This window comes from Salvelinus alpinus, chromosome 20, assembly GCF_045679555.1.
Source record: "Salvelinus alpinus chromosome 20, SLU_Salpinus.1, whole genome shotgun sequence".
NCBI classification, from domain to species: domain Eukaryota; kingdom Metazoa; phylum Chordata; class Actinopteri; order Salmoniformes; family Salmonidae; genus Salvelinus; species Salvelinus alpinus.
In genome coordinates this window covers 35,259,644-35,276,410 of record NC_092105.1, presented here as the reverse complement: position 1 = coordinate 35,276,410, position 16,767 = coordinate 35,259,644, and the positions used below count along the sequence as shown (strand labels likewise).

The 16,767-nt window shown below is 43.0% G+C and overlaps 1 protein-coding gene across 3 annotated transcripts in view; it reads left to right on the top strand.

Moving 5' to 3' along the window:
• LOC139546743 (tyrosine-protein phosphatase non-receptor type 4-like) overlaps window positions 1-16,767 on the top strand; it is a 103,215-nt gene that overhangs the window by 69,876 nt on the left and 16,572 nt on the right. For all 3 annotated transcript variants that reach the window (XM_071355485.1, XM_071355484.1, XM_071355483.1), the window contains 11 exons: window positions 604-760; window positions 5,927-6,010; window positions 6,298-6,354; window positions 7,077-7,233; window positions 7,583-7,749; window positions 9,194-9,284; window positions 9,399-9,460; window positions 9,688-9,834; window positions 9,992-10,120; window positions 10,599-10,747; window positions 12,052-12,187. In XM_071355485.1, coding sequence (XP_071211586.1) covers window positions 604-760; window positions 5,927-6,010; window positions 6,298-6,354; window positions 7,077-7,233; window positions 7,583-7,749; window positions 9,194-9,284; window positions 9,399-9,460; window positions 9,688-9,834; window positions 9,992-10,120; window positions 10,599-10,747; window positions 12,052-12,187 — 1,336 coding nt within the window. The remainder of the gene's footprint in view (window positions 1-603; window positions 761-5,926; window positions 6,011-6,297; window positions 6,355-7,076; window positions 7,234-7,582; window positions 7,750-9,193; window positions 9,285-9,398; window positions 9,461-9,687; window positions 9,835-9,991; window positions 10,121-10,598; window positions 10,748-12,051; window positions 12,188-16,767) is intronic.

Sequence of the window (16,767 nt, the reverse complement as noted above, 5' to 3'; positions counted from 1 at the left end):
CAGGTACACCTCCAATTGACTCAAATGATGTCAATTAGCCTATCAGAAGCTTCTAAAGCCATGACATTTTCTGGAATTTTCTAAGCTGTTTAAAAGGCACAGTCAACTTAGTGTATGTAAACTTCTGGCCCACTGGAATTGTGATACAGTGAAATAATATGTCTGTAAAAAATTGTTGGTAAAATTATTTGTGTCATGCACAAAGTAGATGTCCTAACCGACTTGCCAAAACTGTAGTTTGTTAACAAGAAATTTGTGGAGTGGTTGAAAACGAGTTTTAATGACTCCAACCTAAGTGTATGTAAACTTCTGTCTTCAACTGTATGTGTGCATGTATGACTCTGGGTACACAGAATAACACACACCCACTGTGTCTCCCTGTTGGAGAATGTACTGTAGCAGCTCTGCTTTGCTATTGGCCAATGGCCACAGGAGCAACTGGAGTCTCAGCTAAACCAAAAACTCTGATTCGCTCAATGGTTTACTGAGTTCTGTTGGATTTTAGGAAATGGAACGTGTCTTATCTTGAAGAAGGATCAAGGACTTCACTGACTGACAGACAGAATGTACGGTACCATTAGCTAACACTGTCTCTCTCTACAGATCCCCAGAGACAGTAGATGGTCAGCCCCCGGCCCTACCTCCCAAACAGTCCAGGAAGAACCTGAGCCAGATCATCCAGGACCACTCCCAGCAGAGTCTCCTAGACAACCACATCAATGAGATGTATGACATCCCCATGGCAACTGACAAATCCACGGTAAGACCACCCCATAGACTTACAGGTAACTAAAGGAAACGCCAACATGAAGTGTCCTAATAGGGCGTTGGACACCATGAGCCAGAACAGCTTCAATGCACCTTGGCATAGATTCCACAAGTGTCTGGAACTCTCTTGGAGGAATGCAACACCCTTCCACAAGAAATTCCATAATTTTGTGTTTTGTTGATGGTGGTGGAAAACGTTGTCTCAGGCGCTGCTCCAGAGTCTCCCATAAGTGTTCAATTGGGTTGAGATCTGGTGACTGAGAGAGCCATGGATTTCCGGTTTACATCGTTTTCATGCTCATCAAACCATTCAGTGACCACTCGTTAGTACCGAGTGATAATTTAAAAAAACTTATTAACCAACGTTATTTTTTTTAAACAACTAATTGACCAACGTCTGTTCAATTATTTGAATTCCATTTCGTTAGATTTTTATCTGTGAGCTCGATGTGCAGTTTCTGTGGAGATAAGTCGTATGAAGCCTGAACTGTGCGATGTAGTTGGGAATTCCAACAGGCCAATATTCAACAGTTTTGTGCAGAAAACTTGGTAATTAACTATAATGACCATGATCCATTGCGAGCCTGCTTAAACTTGTCTGGTCTGTGCGGAGCAGAAAGAGAGACGAGAGAACGCTTGATCGAGAGGGATAGAAAGCAGTTGCTTTGAGGTTGAAAGTACATGATCTAATTGATTTGATTGTTGGTATTCAGCAGTCATAAGTATGCCTTATTTACTTTGAAGAACTACTAAAATAATGATTTTGTCAGACAGCATAGGCAGCAGCTCTATGGAGATGAATGGGAATGAAATAATAGTCATCAAATAAAACAAGTATTTTATTAAAGTGTAAAAGTCATGTAAATAAATGATGGTTAAGTGATGAGCAGTAATAGGCCGTCACTATCATGGGACTTTTAGTAATTGTTTTATTCAGTGTTCCAGCATTAAACCAGTGCTTTTAAAGTGGAACTGACAGCGTTGAACTATTTTGCAGATATAAAACAGACAATCATAATATCAAGTCAAAAATATAAAATTCACAGTTTGTGCTACAAAACCAGCTTTTTATGAGGTTTTTAAAATAGGTTTTATTTGACTCAATGTTCCATGATGCACACGAAGGCATTGCTGGCAGAATAGATGGAATGCAGTTCAATGCATGATTTAATATTGGTAGTCCCCAAAAAAATTGCTATCAGGTTGTAAATCACATGGCCTAGTGCATTGTTTGCTGCCTCCATTCGGGATGCACTTTTTCAGTTTCAATTACTTAATATTTTGGACAGAAACAGAGGAATGTAACTAAGGCTGGGAATGTCAACACAATCAAACTAGTAAGCGCAATGATCACCAGTCAGTCATAACATGGCTAATAGGCTAGCGTATCTATTTATGTAGCAAGCAAAAAACACAGTAACATTAGCTAGCTAGCTAAAAGTCCCATGATGGTAGTGACTGCCTATTACTGCTCATCACTTGACCATTTATTCACATGACTTTTACACTTTAATAAAATACTTGTTTTATTTGATGACTTTTTTATTTAATTCCCAGTCATCTCTATAGAGCTGCTGCCTGGAGTGGTGAGTGAATGACTTTTCCCCGATATCGTTTTTTTGGTGGCTATACCCAGCAGGTGCCATTTGGTTAGCTAGCAAGAACTTGAACGACTGTTATCCAGTTAGAGTGAATTTGCGAACGCAAGAGATATGCTATCTACTCCGATTTCAGAGCACTGTAGTCTTTAGTGTCCCAGAGCACAGAATAACTGATGAATTTACAAATGCGCAACACCCGCTGAATATGACCGGTGTCAGTAAACGTAGGTAATACAATTATTTGTTAGTCACAAACGCTCTAGATAACATGTAAACAGCCTAGCTAACCAGCTCTGCTAGGGCGAGTAAAATGGTCAGTGAGGTGTTCTATAATTTGTATCTGGAAGTAGTTATCGCAAGCTAGCCAACTTTAGCCAGGCAGGCAAGCTGCAGAAGAACGAGTGGACTACAATTCCCCATTGTTTATCAGTGAAATTGAGAGATTTTATCTAATGTTCCTCTGTTATATTTTAGCTCATCTTGCTCTGGCTAGCATTCGTTTTTTTCTTGTTGATGTTCATAACTGAGGGAGAGAGCCTACCTTCTCATGGTTGTTTGATCAATAGGATTGTAAAGTTCCCAAATGTAAGAGGACTACCGTGGTGTTTTACATATTTGCAGAAATCAATTCAGGTGTATTTTCTGGATTTTGGCGAATGTGTTGTAATGATCTAAAGTCACCCTGTTGCAGCTGCCTGTAAACACACAGTCCAGTTCAAAGTGAATGATGGCAGGCATGTGTGGCAAATGGCTTGTTTGCATGACAAAGGGAAAACATATTTTTTGAGATGTTTGCAAATTTATTATAAATTAAAATCAGAAACCTTATTTACATAAGTATTCAGACTATTTGCTGAGACTTGAAATTTTGCTCAGGTGCATCCTGTTTCCATTGATCATCCTTGAGATGTTTGTACAACTTGATTGGAGTCCACCTGTGGTAAATTCAATTTATTGGACATGATTTGGAAAGTCACATACCGGTCTATATAAGGTCCCACAGTTGATAGTGCATGTCAGAGCAAAAACCAAGCTATGAGGTCTAAGGATTTGTCCATAGAGCTACGAGACACAGATCTGGGGAAGGTTACCAAAAAATTTCTTCAGCATTGAAGGTGCCCAAGAACACAGTGGCCTCCATCATTCTTAAATGGAAGAAGTTTGGAGCCACCAAGACTCGTCCTAGAGCTGGCTGCCTGGCCAAACTGAGCAATCAAAGCAGAAGGGACTTGGTGAGGGAGGTGACCAAGAACCCGAAGGTCACTCTGACAGAGCTCTATAGTTCCTCTGTGGAGATATGAGAACCTTCAAGAAGGACAACCATCTCTGCAGCACTCCACCAATCAGGCATTTATGGTAGATTGGCCAAATGGAAGCCACTCCTCAGTTAAAGGTACATGACCGCCTGCTTGGAGATTGTTAAAAGGCACCTACAGACTCTCAGAACATGAGAAACAAGATTATCTGGTCTGATGAAACCAAGATTGAACTCTTTGACCTGAATGCCAAGTATTATTTCTGGAGGAAACATGGCACCATTTCTACGGTGAAGCATGGTGGTGGCAGCATCATGCTGTGGGATGTTTTTCAGCGGCAGGGACTGGGAGACTAGTCAGGATCAAGGGAAAGATGAACTGAGTAAAGTACACAGAGATCCTTGATTAAAAACCTGCTCCAGAGTGCTCAGGACTTCAGACTGGGGCGAAGGTTTACCTTCCAACAGGACAACAACCCTAAGCAGACAGCCAAGACAATGCAGGAGTGGCTTCGGGACAAGTCTCAATGTCCTTGTGTGGCCCAGCCAGAGCTCGGACTTGAACCTGATCGAACATCTTTGGAGAGACCAGACAATAGCTGTGCAGGGATGCTTCCCATCCAACCTGACAGAGCTTGAGAGGATCTGCAGAGAAGAATGGGAGAAACTCCCCAAATACAGATGTGCCACAAGCTTGTAGTGTCATACTGTTACGGATACAGGTATCCTGTGTGTATTTTCTTTCCTTCTGCCCTAGTCACAGGTGTCACTCATCAGTCACCAATCAGTCGCCAATCAGAAGACACACCTGCTCCTTTTCCCTTACCCATTCACATCCCCTTTCCCTTGGTTTAAAAGGATCCCAATCAGTTATCTCTGCAGTTACCTCTCTTTTGTTTTTGTACCTACATGTCACATTTGTACATTATTATGTGAGTATGTATTGTTATGGTGTATGACTGTTTGTTGGTGGGAAAAGGTGGTACAAAGCCAAGTTGCCCATGGGCATACATTACCCGTAGGAAAACTTTGTCTAAGAACCCTAGTTAGAACTGGGCGGACCACCCACTGTATTTTATTGGTTAGTTAGCTAGCGGTTATTTAAGCAAGTAAGACTAGCTTAGGGTTTTTTGGATATTTCTTATTTCTTTCCTTGGGTCCAGCTCAGCCCCCCCCCCCCCCCCCCTCCATTTACCGTGTGTTTGAACAATCAACCTTAAGTGTTTGACGGTAGATTTATGTTGTCTGTTGTTTTTAGTTCTCACTGTTCCTATTCACTGTTATGATTTGCATGAGATATGTTACGGGTCTCGTTTCCATCCCCCCTAGACTGCAGGGCCAAAGAGGTTCGTAACACATACCAAAGAATACTCGAGGCTGTAATTGCTGCCAAAGGTGTTTAAACAAAGTACTGAGTAAAGAGTCTGAATACTTATGTAAATGTGATATTTAATTATTATTATTTTTTATATATATACTTTCCAAACCTATATTTGCTTTGTCTTTATGGGGTATTGTGTGTAGATTGAAGGGGGGGGGGGTGTATTTAATCAATTTTTGAATAAGGCTGTAATGTAACAAAATGTTGAAAAAGTCAAGGGGTCTGAATACTTTCCGAATGCACTGTATGTAATATCAAAACCAAAATCGAAACCCGTGATAATTTTTTTAAATTATCGAACCGAAACCAAGCCAACCTTACAAAAGCACTAATCGCTCAGCACTACCACTCGTTCCCTCTGGTTGTGGGCATTTTCATCCTATGGGGGCGTTGCCATGGTAGACAAAATAATGGTCTGCCCACCACTTTTTTTTCATGACCCTAAGCATGATGTAATGTTAATTGCTTAATTAACTCAGGAACCACACCTGTGGGGAAGCACCTGCTTTCAATATACTTTGTATATTTCATTATTTTCTATTATTTGGCAGTTAACTGTAGATATATGTCTCATCATTATGTGATCCTTAACCCATAGCAATTCCAACCCACTTGACTACTTCAAAATGGTGATAGTCCTCAATGGTGCTACCCATGCTAAAACAGGCTTTTGGGCTGTAGACTTTTGGGGTGTAAGCCTATGAACCACCCTGACTGTCTGCCACTTTTACGCTTCATGGTTTTCATGATGTTCCACAATGGGTTAATTCAGTTGTACGGAAATGATTTAAAACTATGGCCAGGAGGTTTTCTTGACCTCTAGGTTTTCTAAGAACTCTAGGCCCTTCAGAAGCTCTCTAGGCTGTGATAGCCTTTCCAATGTAGACATGTATTAACGCATCTCTGTCTCTTCCTCTACAGCTGAACGGTGTTGTCTCTCACGACAATCTGGTTTTGCTCAAGATGAGGCCGGATGATAGTGGACGATTTGGCTTCAATGTCAAGGTGAGACCTCTGCCTACAGTAGATGCCCTTATATAATTATATGCCGTAACATGCGCCCAGAGGGTAATCTCCTGGCCCTACTAATACTGATCCTATATAGGGCGGCAGGTAGCTTAGCGTTTAAGAGTGTTTGGCCAGTAACCTTAAGGTTGCTGGTTCGAATCCCCGAGCCGACTAGGTGAAAAATCTGTTGTGCTCTTGAGCAATACACTGAACCCAAATTGCTCCTGTAAATCACTCCGGATAATAGGCAGATTATTTACCTCTCTCCATTACCTTGGTTTTAGGGTGGAGCTGATCAGAAGATGCCTGTCATTGTGTCTCGTGTGGCCCCTGGGACATCCGTATGTTAACCACCCATCACTAGCAACACCCCATATATTTACAGTACACATACTCATGTTGTCCTCTCTGAGATAATCAAACAACCTCTCACTTGTTCTATCACTTCCGCCCTCTCACTCACACTGAATTTCTCACATTTCTTTCTCCATTTCTCGCTCTCTGTATATCTACCCCTCGTCTCACTCTCTTGCTATTTCTTTCCCTCTCGCTCTCTCTTCCCCCACTCACTCTCATTCTGATTCTCACACACAGCATATGAAACGTTCCATTGTTTGGAGTAAGAAGAGCCAGTCGTACAGTAAACTCACACTTGTGCTGTAGCTCAGTAAATTAACTGGTCTGATTTGACGTCACTTAGCAGCAGTTCATTCACAGCTCCGCTAACAAGGCTTCAGGATGTTACTGTGGTGATGAAGTCAAAGTGAACCAACAACAGTTAGTCCTCTTTGTTGTAATTTACCACAAGCTATTGCTACGGGGCCCATATTCACAAAGGGTCACAGAGACAGAGTAGGACTGCTGATACAGGATCCGTTTTGACTTTTAGATCATAATGAAGGATGATATGGACAGGGCAAACCTGATCCTTGATCAGTACTCAGTACTCTGAGACACTTACTCTATGAATGCAGGCCTAGTATTGTAGTCTATCCTCCCCAGTATCAGTCTAACCACTTGACCCAACTGTGTTCTGATTGCATTCTTCTCCAACCCTCTACAGGCTGACCTGTGTGTCCCTCGTCTGAACGAAGGTGACCAGGTGGTTTTGATCAACGGTCGTGATATCTCAGAGCACACTCACGACCAGGTGGTCATGTTCATCAAAGCCAGCTGTGAGAGCCACTCAGGAGAGCTCATCCTATTGGTCAGGCCCAATGGTGAGGAGAGGTTTTGTTAAATGTTTACACTTACATTACTAAGTCATCTCCTTGGGTTTATTATTACAATGCTCAGGTTAAAACAGGCCAAATCATCCCAGTACAGGTTTGAAGAACAGGTGACACCAAACAAAAGTTAGGCTACCTTCCAATAACAACACTATAGATTTCCAATTAGAAAAATGCATACCTTATAAATTGCTTATTACGTGGTTTGCTGGTGTGAATATTAAGCAGAGCCTTAGACTTGTACATTAATAATATAGGATGCCGTTCTTCTCTCTGACACTGAGAATGTTTCTCTCTGACACTGTTCTAAACTAACCGTGTTGCTTCCCTATGTCCCCAGCCATCTATGACGTGGTGGAGGAGAAGCAGGAGACTGAGCCAGACTTTCAGTACATCCCAGAGAAGTCTCCCCAGGACCCCTCTCAGCTGGACCAGGATGCCTGGAGGGATTCCATTAACACCCTGAAGGAGGGTCTGATCAGCGGGGGAGTACTCACCCAGTTTGATGTGAGTCCTCCCCTCACCTACAAATGTAAAAGCTTTTGTCAGCAATACTCGCATCAATTTTTCCTAATATTATTGTGATTTTTGGTTGCACCTCGATTCATGTTGGTCTTGTTCACTGCTCTTTTGTCTTTCTGAGGTGACTGGATGTGTGATGAGAGCAATAGCTCCCCCTAGTTTCTGCTCTATTTTTTTTACCTCCAGGGCACAAGGGAGGTTACCACTTTCTGGAGGGAAATTCAGCATTTGACTGTTAAACAAGTTTTACAATATCAACTTTATTGATGTTTTACTTTATTTCATGGCACAGAAGAAAATGACTTATGCTATTACTGTGAGGAATAATTGCCAAGTGAAGTAGTTTACTTTAAAACAGAATGCTAATTCAATGATGCGTCGACTGCTCGTTTAATGTGGTGAGGAACACCAGTCGTATAATTTATTTTCCGCATTCCGATAACTTCCTGTCTTTCATCAGGCACACTTAACAGCTTCCTGTTTCTCTGGCCTGTTGTGTTATTACACTAGAATAAGGGAAATGCACACACACACACACAGACCGAATATACCGGCATGCACTGAGACAATGTGTGTGGGTTTATACTAATATTTTTGTTTTGGTCTTTATCTGCTATTGCACTTCACATACAATGTATCAATGTATGTTCATTTGAAAGATTAGCAGCATCTTATGAATTCCACACACAGCAGGTGGAAGCAGCTTATCCAAAGATGTGGGCCTATAAGACATAGCAAACATTCTCAGACCATTTTTGTTGGACAAGTTCGCTCACAACCAACAGAAAGTAACTTCCATCTCACAACATGATCAATTTTGTTATGTTCCCATGCAAGAAAAACAAAAATGGAAGCTCAAACAAAAAAGGGAACTAACAAAGAGTCACTGATAACAGCCATAACAAAACAGGTGGGTTTTAGGATAGGTTCTGAGAGACACTCATGGGGTGTTCACTGAAAGTTGACAAGCAACAACAATTGGAACCTAAAAGACAACTAAAGGTATTAACCCTCCACATCTCTCAAGACAATTGGTGCACTGGGCCAGCCACTCTTAAATATCACCTGCTCCAGCACAGGTGAAACACTTTCCCACTAACAAGATGACAAACCAGCACAGGTGTAACATACTGACTAATGAGGTGACACCAATAGGTGCATCCCACGTGGTAACGTCCAACCACGAAATAGGAAATAGGAAAGCCAAAGCCTGTAACAACATTAAAAAAAGCCCGGTAGTAGACTGCCATTCCCAAGAATCGGTGCAGTTCCTGGTGAGAAGCTGGCACTGGAAGATTTGATGGCCTCCACTTTTGCCAGGACCGGTTGGACTTCCCTTTGCCCCACCACCTTCCCGAGATCATGATTTTAAAAAATATATATATATATATGATCATATATTTTCTTTACACTTATTCTTTTCTCACAGCAACTTTACCGGAAGAGGCCTGGAATGACAATGTTGTGTGCCAAATTACCTCAGAACATTTCCAAAAACCGCTACAGAGACATCTCACCTTGTGAGTATCAAACACACAGTTCACTCTACTTTTCTTAGTTAATCTGTGTTAAGACTGTTAACCCACCATTTCACACTCCACTCCTTCTTTCTCTCTCCCCTCTTCTGTTTATAGACGACGCAACGCGGGTCATTCTGAAAAGCACAGATGACTACATTAATGCAAATTACATCAACGTGAGTGCTGTTCGCCTCAGTCCACCCACACCAACCGTGGCGTTTTTGTTCAGCAGGTCTATAATAGGCTTTCTATTGGCCAAGATGGTGTAGTCTCCACTCCAAAGACTGAAACCCCACACACTCTTGGATTTATTAACACACAGCAACACACACCACAGAACACTCACCCAACATACACCCATACACACAGGTCTTATTCTTCTCTACTCCTCTCTGTACTGTAGATGGAGATCCCGGCGTCGAGCCTGATCAACCGGTACATTGCGTGCCAGGGCCCGCTGCCCAACACTTGCCCAGACTTCTGGCAGATGACTTGGGAGCAAGGCTCCTCCGTGGTGGTCATGCTCACCACTCAGGTGGAGAGGGGACGGGTACGTGTCATACAATCAACTTTGCGATCGAGAGACAGCTGTGTCTCCGTTTGTTTGATTATATTTTTGGGTAAAGATGTATGTATTTATCCTCTTTTCTCCCATGGCTGAGGCTCCTAAGCTGAGGCTAAAGGCTTATGTTGCTCTATACCAACAGGTGAAGTGTCATCAGTACTGGCCCAACACTGACAGCACTGCCACGTACGGCCACTTCCAGGTGGCCTGTCTCACTGAGGAGGGCAACTCTGCTTTCCTGGTCCGAGACATGACCCTCACACACTTCGAGGTAACAGTATGCTCACAAGTCATTGTTTTTTCCCAATGACCAGTGCTAATGTAATGTTAGCTATTTGGAAGTCAAAGTAAACATACAGAAATGGTGGTTCACAGCTAGTCCTCCTCAATACAGTAGGCTATCTTCCAGGTACTAAAATTATTAAAAGCATTACAAACACAGCAGTGGGACTATCGCTTTAAGCGTTTAAAAGATGAGAGCGGCAGCACTGCGTTGCCATGGTGACTTGTGTGGGCTGTTCTCTTTTCGGTCTCATGTGATGCATGTATCATGTTGCCATGGTGACTGGCCTCTACAGCCATGAGGCTTCCAGTATTAACATGTAGCCTGTGTGTGTTACCATGGCGTCACTGATAGATGTTAAAGGGGAAACACATTTTGTTTTACGCCATTTAACGAGACTACACATTTCCCCCCCATGTTGTCATGGGAACGCTGCACTGACTTTACTGTGTTGCCATGGTGACAGAGCGAGGAGGTCCGGGAGTTGACCCAGATCCAGTATGTGGCCTGGCCGGACCACGGCGTCCCAGACGACTCATCAGACTTCCTGGATTTTGTCAGCCTGGTGCGGAGCAAACGAACCGGCAAGGATGAGCCCATGGTGGTCCACTGCAGGTAGGGAGCATAATGCATGACACACATCTAAGACACACACATCCTTTGATATAGCAAGAAACACTCAAGGAAATCAAGTAATGTAATATTTTGTTCACTAAACAACTCTGTTCATTGCAGTGTCCCTCTATCTAACTGTAGCCCCAGACTCGCTCTCCCTCAAACTATGCTACTCCTCTCCCTCTCTGTGGATCTGTTTGTCCTACTATACTGCTACATAGTGTTTCCTCTGGCAAAATTTGTAGCAGTGGGAGGAGAAGTTTCTGGAAGAGGGCCCCCTCCCCCGGACAATTTTCATGTAGGACTGAGAAGCTCAATTCTGGTGACTTTTTGAAAGCACATTCTACTCCAAAATGAGTGAGAACTTGGGGTAATTCTCCACCAGGGGTAACACCCCCTGCCTGTACTTCTTACAGAAACCACTTCATGGCAAAAAATGTTGCTCCAACACTTTCCCTGGTTGCCCCTTCTCTTGCTCAACTAAAGTTTGTCTGCTTCATCACAATTTAAGTCACTCAAAAACTATTTTGAGGTAGGGTGGCGTTTTACCCCCAAGTTACCCTACAATTGACCCGTGTTGCATTTAGCCCCACTCTTCTCTTTGCACAAATTTCAGAGTGGTAGGTAACGTACTTCTGCTAAAAACTCTGAGTTTAAAATGGTGCAGTTTGGACATATTTAGGATTCGAGAAATACATTTGGAATGGAATGCTGGGATCCCCATCTTTTTAACAAAGGACATTAAAACTTCTGTTTTCCCCACGATTGCAAGAATTATTGTGCTATGACTGCTTGTCAGAATGCATGTTTCCCTCCCTATGGCACTCGTAACTTGACAGAAATATTTGAGGCGCATTCATCACGCGTGGAACGCACACAACAAGCCGACTTGGTAAATAGATAAACTGTTCTACTATGGGGTTTAATGACTGCAGCGGAAACACTACACCTACACACTGCTGTAGTACACAGCCCAGCAGCACAGAACGCTCCGTATAGAACACCTACACGCCTTCATAAATCCACATCTCAGGCCTTACTCAAGCCAAGTTTTCGGACTCAGCCAAGACATGCCCCAACAACACACTGGAATGAATGTAGTACTGTATAGCACCCAGGGATAGGGATATTTCTGTATTCTAATCTAGCTTTAATTCCATAAACATATCGTTATGTGTGTTGCTATGTGCAAGGAAAATATTTTCCATTGTTTTAAAAGGTAGAAATGATGTCATGAGTTTATAGAGAAACTTCTTCCTCTGCCCCTTCCTGCCCCCCCACCCCCCTGCTGTGTCATCCTGCAGCGCAGGGATTGGCCGAACAGGAGTTCTCATCACCATGGAGACAGCATTGTGCCTGATGGAGTGCAGTCAGCCCGTCTATCCATTAGACATAGTCAGAACCATGAGGGACCAGAGAGCCATGATGATTCAGACACCTGTAAGTCCTGCACTCTTCCCCACGTCCTCCTCCTCTATCCCTCTCTTTATTCTCATCGCTCTCTCTTCCTCTCCCGTCTGTCTATATTTCTCTTTTTCTCTCATCTTCCTCCTCTTCATCTTTTCTAGGCTAACTTGCCTCCATCACCTTATCCAGAACGGCGAGTTAGAATAGAAGGAGCACAGTAGTCTTGTACAGTGTTACTAATTGAAAGGAGAGGATCATCCTAATGATATGATGCCGTGGTAGACTTTCCATTGTTAGTCTACCAGTGATAACCTTTTGTGCCATGACAATGCCGTTGTCTCTCCAGATTCCCATTTTTAGGGTAGGTGTAAGGGTTTTGTACACTTGTTGAGATTTACTTGTCTGGGCTATAGTATATACAGTGGGGTCTGAAATTGACGCCTTAATAAAGATGAGCAATAAAGACTGTATGAAATAAGTAATTCAAATACTGAGCCTAAATTTTTACAAATAAAGGGAAATAATTTTATACTAATACAATTGCTCCATCCTAACCAGCTCTACAGTGTAATATATTCCCTAATGTACCACCTCCCAATGTCAAGTGTGGAAGAGATACAACCAAAAGCTGCACAGTCTGAACTAGCGATGGTAACAGCAAATTAACGTTCTTATTTCATCAACACTGTCAAGTACAAGTATGTTAAGGTTCTAATATTGTAAAGAACAAAGGATGATAACATTATTACATGTTCATGCATTTTGGAGTTGAATGTCCTTTAAAGTCACCAGAAGTGGCCTAACAGTCATTCAACAACAGAAAAAATCATAGGGAGAACACTGGAGAACATTACATGACCAAAAGTACCTGTACACCTGCTCGTCGAACAGCTCATTACGAAATCATGGGCATTAATATGGAGTTGGTCCCCCCCTTTGCTGCCATATAAGCCTCTACGCTTTCCACTAGATGTTGGAACATTGCTGCGGGGACTTGCTTCCATTCAGCTACGAGCATTAGTGAGGTCGAGCACTGATGTTGGGCGATTAGGCCTGGCTCGCAGCCGGCGTTCCAATTTATCCCAAAGGCGTTTGATGGGGTTGAGGTCAGGGCTCTGTACAGGCCAGTCAAGTTCTTCCACAATGATCTCGACAAACCACTTCTGTATGGACCTCGCTTTGTGCACGTGGGCATTGTCATGCTGAAACAGGAAAGGGCCTTCCCTTAACGGTTGCCACAAAGTTGGAAGCACAGAATCGTGTAGAATGTCATTGTATGCTGCAGCATTAATATTTCCCTTCACTGGAACTTAAGGGGCCTAGCCCAAACAATGAAAATCAGCCCGAGACCATTATTCCTCCTCCACCAAAGTTTACAGTTGGCACTATGCATTCGGGCAGGTCGTCAAACCCAGATTCGTCCGCCAGACTGCCAGATGGTGAAGTGTGATTCATCACTCCAGAGAACATGTTTCCACTGCTCCAGAGTTCCATGCCGGGGAGCTTCACACCACTGCAGCCAACGCTTGACATTGCGCATGGTGATACTTGGGCTTCAATTTCATGAATCTCCGGACGAACAGTTCTTGCGCTGACGTTGTTTCCAGAGGAAATTTGGAACTCGGTAGTGAGTGTTGCAACCGAGGACAGAGGATTTTTATGCACTTCAGCACTCAACAGGGGGGAGGGGGGCAACCAGGCAGTATATAACCTTTCCGACAGATAATGTGTATACCAGGCAAGAACTTGTCTGCGTAGACCAATTAGGGTTTTCAATTTCTCCCCAAAAATGTGGTGGTCGACATTGTCAAAAGCTGCACTAAGGTCTAGGAGCACGAGGACAGACGCAGAGCCTTGGTCTGATGCCATTTAAAGGTAATTTACCACCTTCACGAGTGCAGTCTTAGTACTATAATGGGGGTCTAAAACCAGACTGGAGCGTTTTGCGTACATAATGTGTCTTCAGGTAGGCAGTGAGTGGCTAAGCTACTGCTTTTTCAGTTTTATTTTCTAAATGAATGGGAGATTCAGTATAGGCCGATTTTTAGTTTAAAAATCATTCCGGATCAAGGTTTGGCTTTATCAGGAGAGGCTTTATTACTGCACCTTTAGGGAGTTTGGTACACATTCGAAGGACAGGTAGCCGTTTATGTTCAACATAGGAGGGCCAAGCACAGAAAGTAGCTCATTCAGTATTTCAGTTGGAATAGGGTCCAGTAGAAAGCTGGAAGGTTTAGAGGCCATGACTATTTTAGGTTATCTGTCGAGAGATACAGGATTTTTTTTAAACTAGTGTCTCGGGTTGGAACTGAAACTATTGTCCAATCGTTTCATTCTGAACCTATTTTTTTTATTTTGAATGGGGTTCCGTTCCACTGTTACGACCAGCAAAATAAAGTTCTGAACCGGTTCGAACCCCAAAAGAGTACCGTTACATCGCTCCTTTTTAATCCTCTGAATTGTTTTGTTTAGCTCAACATTAAATTACTTCATCAATCATGCAATGCGGATAGAGCAGCTTGCTATAGAGCGGGCAAGCTATAGCTCAGTGAGTTGTTTACATGCGTGATGAAAGACAAGTGTAGGGCACAAGATGCAACTGAAATTTTGCGGGTGTGGAGAAGGAGAGAGAGAGGGTGGATGAGGCTTGGCTTGGAGCGCTAGGCATCTTGTGATGACATGCATTATCTGATTTTGGACCACAGAATTATACCTACAAAGGAGTGGCTTTTATGGAGGAACTTCAAAGTTGGCTTAACTTTGGACTAGAGAAGCTAGATGGCTAACAAGCTTGTGTGTGCAGCGCGGAATGCTGTATAGGTCCAGGAGGCCTGCAAACAGTAGCTATAAAAAGTGATTGAGCAGGCTGCTTAGATTTCATGACTAGAACCTCAAAATACAGTCTTTCCTTTTTGTAAATTGACCTTTTCCTTTGTGGGATGCGCGGGGATGGTCACTAGTGTAACCAGGAGAGGCCTCATTTAGAGCAGTAAATTCATCAGGCTTAAGCCATGTTTCAGTCAGGCCAATCACATCAAGTTTATGATCAGGGATTAGTTTGACTGACTGCCTTGGAAGTGAGGGATCTAACATTAAGTAGTCCCATTTTGAGATGTGAGGCGTTATCACCATCTCTTTGATTAATGACCGGAATGGAGTTTTTTTATTCCAGTGAGATTGCTAAGGCGAACACCACCATGTTAAGTTTTGCCTGATCTAGATCAAGGCACAGACACGTTCTCAATGGGGAAAACTGAGCTGACTGTGCTAGGGGCAGACTCCACTAAGCTTGCGGGCAGACTCCACTAAGCTTGCAGGCAGGCTAACAGCATGCTGCCGGGCCTGCATCCTAGCTCATTGTGGCGCTAGAAGAGTTTGAGCTTGTCTATGTTGATAGATAAAATGAGAGCACCCCTCCATCTAGAATTTTTTATTTTATTTTTATATTTACCCTTTATTTAACCAGGTAAGCAAGTTGAGAACAAGTTCTCATTTACAATTGCAACCTGGCCAAAATAAAGCAAAGCAGTTCGACACATACAACATCACAGAGTTACACATGGAGTAAAACAAACATACAGTCAATAATACAGTAGAAAAAAATAAGTATATACAATGTGAGCAATTGAAGGGAGGTAAAGGCAAAAAAAGGCCATGGTGGCGAAGTAAATACAATATAGCAAGTAAAACACTGGAATGGTAGATTTGCAGTGGAAGAATGTGCAAAGTAAAGATAGAAATAATGGGTAGGGGGAGAGGGAGTTGTTTGGGCTAAATTATAGATGAGCTATGTACAGGTGCAGTAATCTGTGAGCTGCTCTGACAGCTGGTGCTTAAAGCTAGTGAAGGAGATAAGTGTTTCCAGTTTCAGAGATTTTTGTAGTTCATTCCAGTCATTGGCAGCAGAGAACTGGAAGGAGAGGCGGCCAAAGGAAGAATTGGTTTTGGGGGTGACCAGAGAGATATACCTGCTGGAGCGCGTGCTACAGGTGGGTGCTGCTATGGTGACCAGCGAGCTGAGATAAGGGGGGACTTTACCTAGCAGGGTCTTGTAGATGACCTGGAGACAGTGGGTTTGGCGACGAGTATGAAGCGAGGGCCAACCAACGAGATCGTACAGGTCGCAGTGGTGGGTAGTATATGGGGCTTTGGTGACAAAACGGATGGCACTGTGATAGACTGCATCCAATTTGTTGAGTAGGATATTTAAGGCTATTTTGTAAATGACATCGCCGAAGTCGAGGATCGGTAGGATGGTCAGTTTTACAAGGGTATGTTTGGCAGCATGAGTGAAGGATGCTTTGTTGCGAAATAGGAAGCCGATTCTAGATTTAACTTTGTATTGGAGATGTTTGATGTGAGTCTGGAAGGAGAGTTTACAGTCTAACCAGATACCTAGGTATTTGTAGTTGTCTACATATTCTAAGTCGGAACCGTCCAGAGTAGTGATGTTGGACGGGCGGGCAGGTGCAGGCAGCGATCAGTTGAAAATCATGCATTTAGTTTTACTTGTATTTAAGAGCAATTGGAGGCCACGGAAGGAGAGTTGTATGGCATTGAAGCTCGTCTGGAGGGTTGTTAACAGTGTCCAAAGAAGGGCCAGATGTATACAG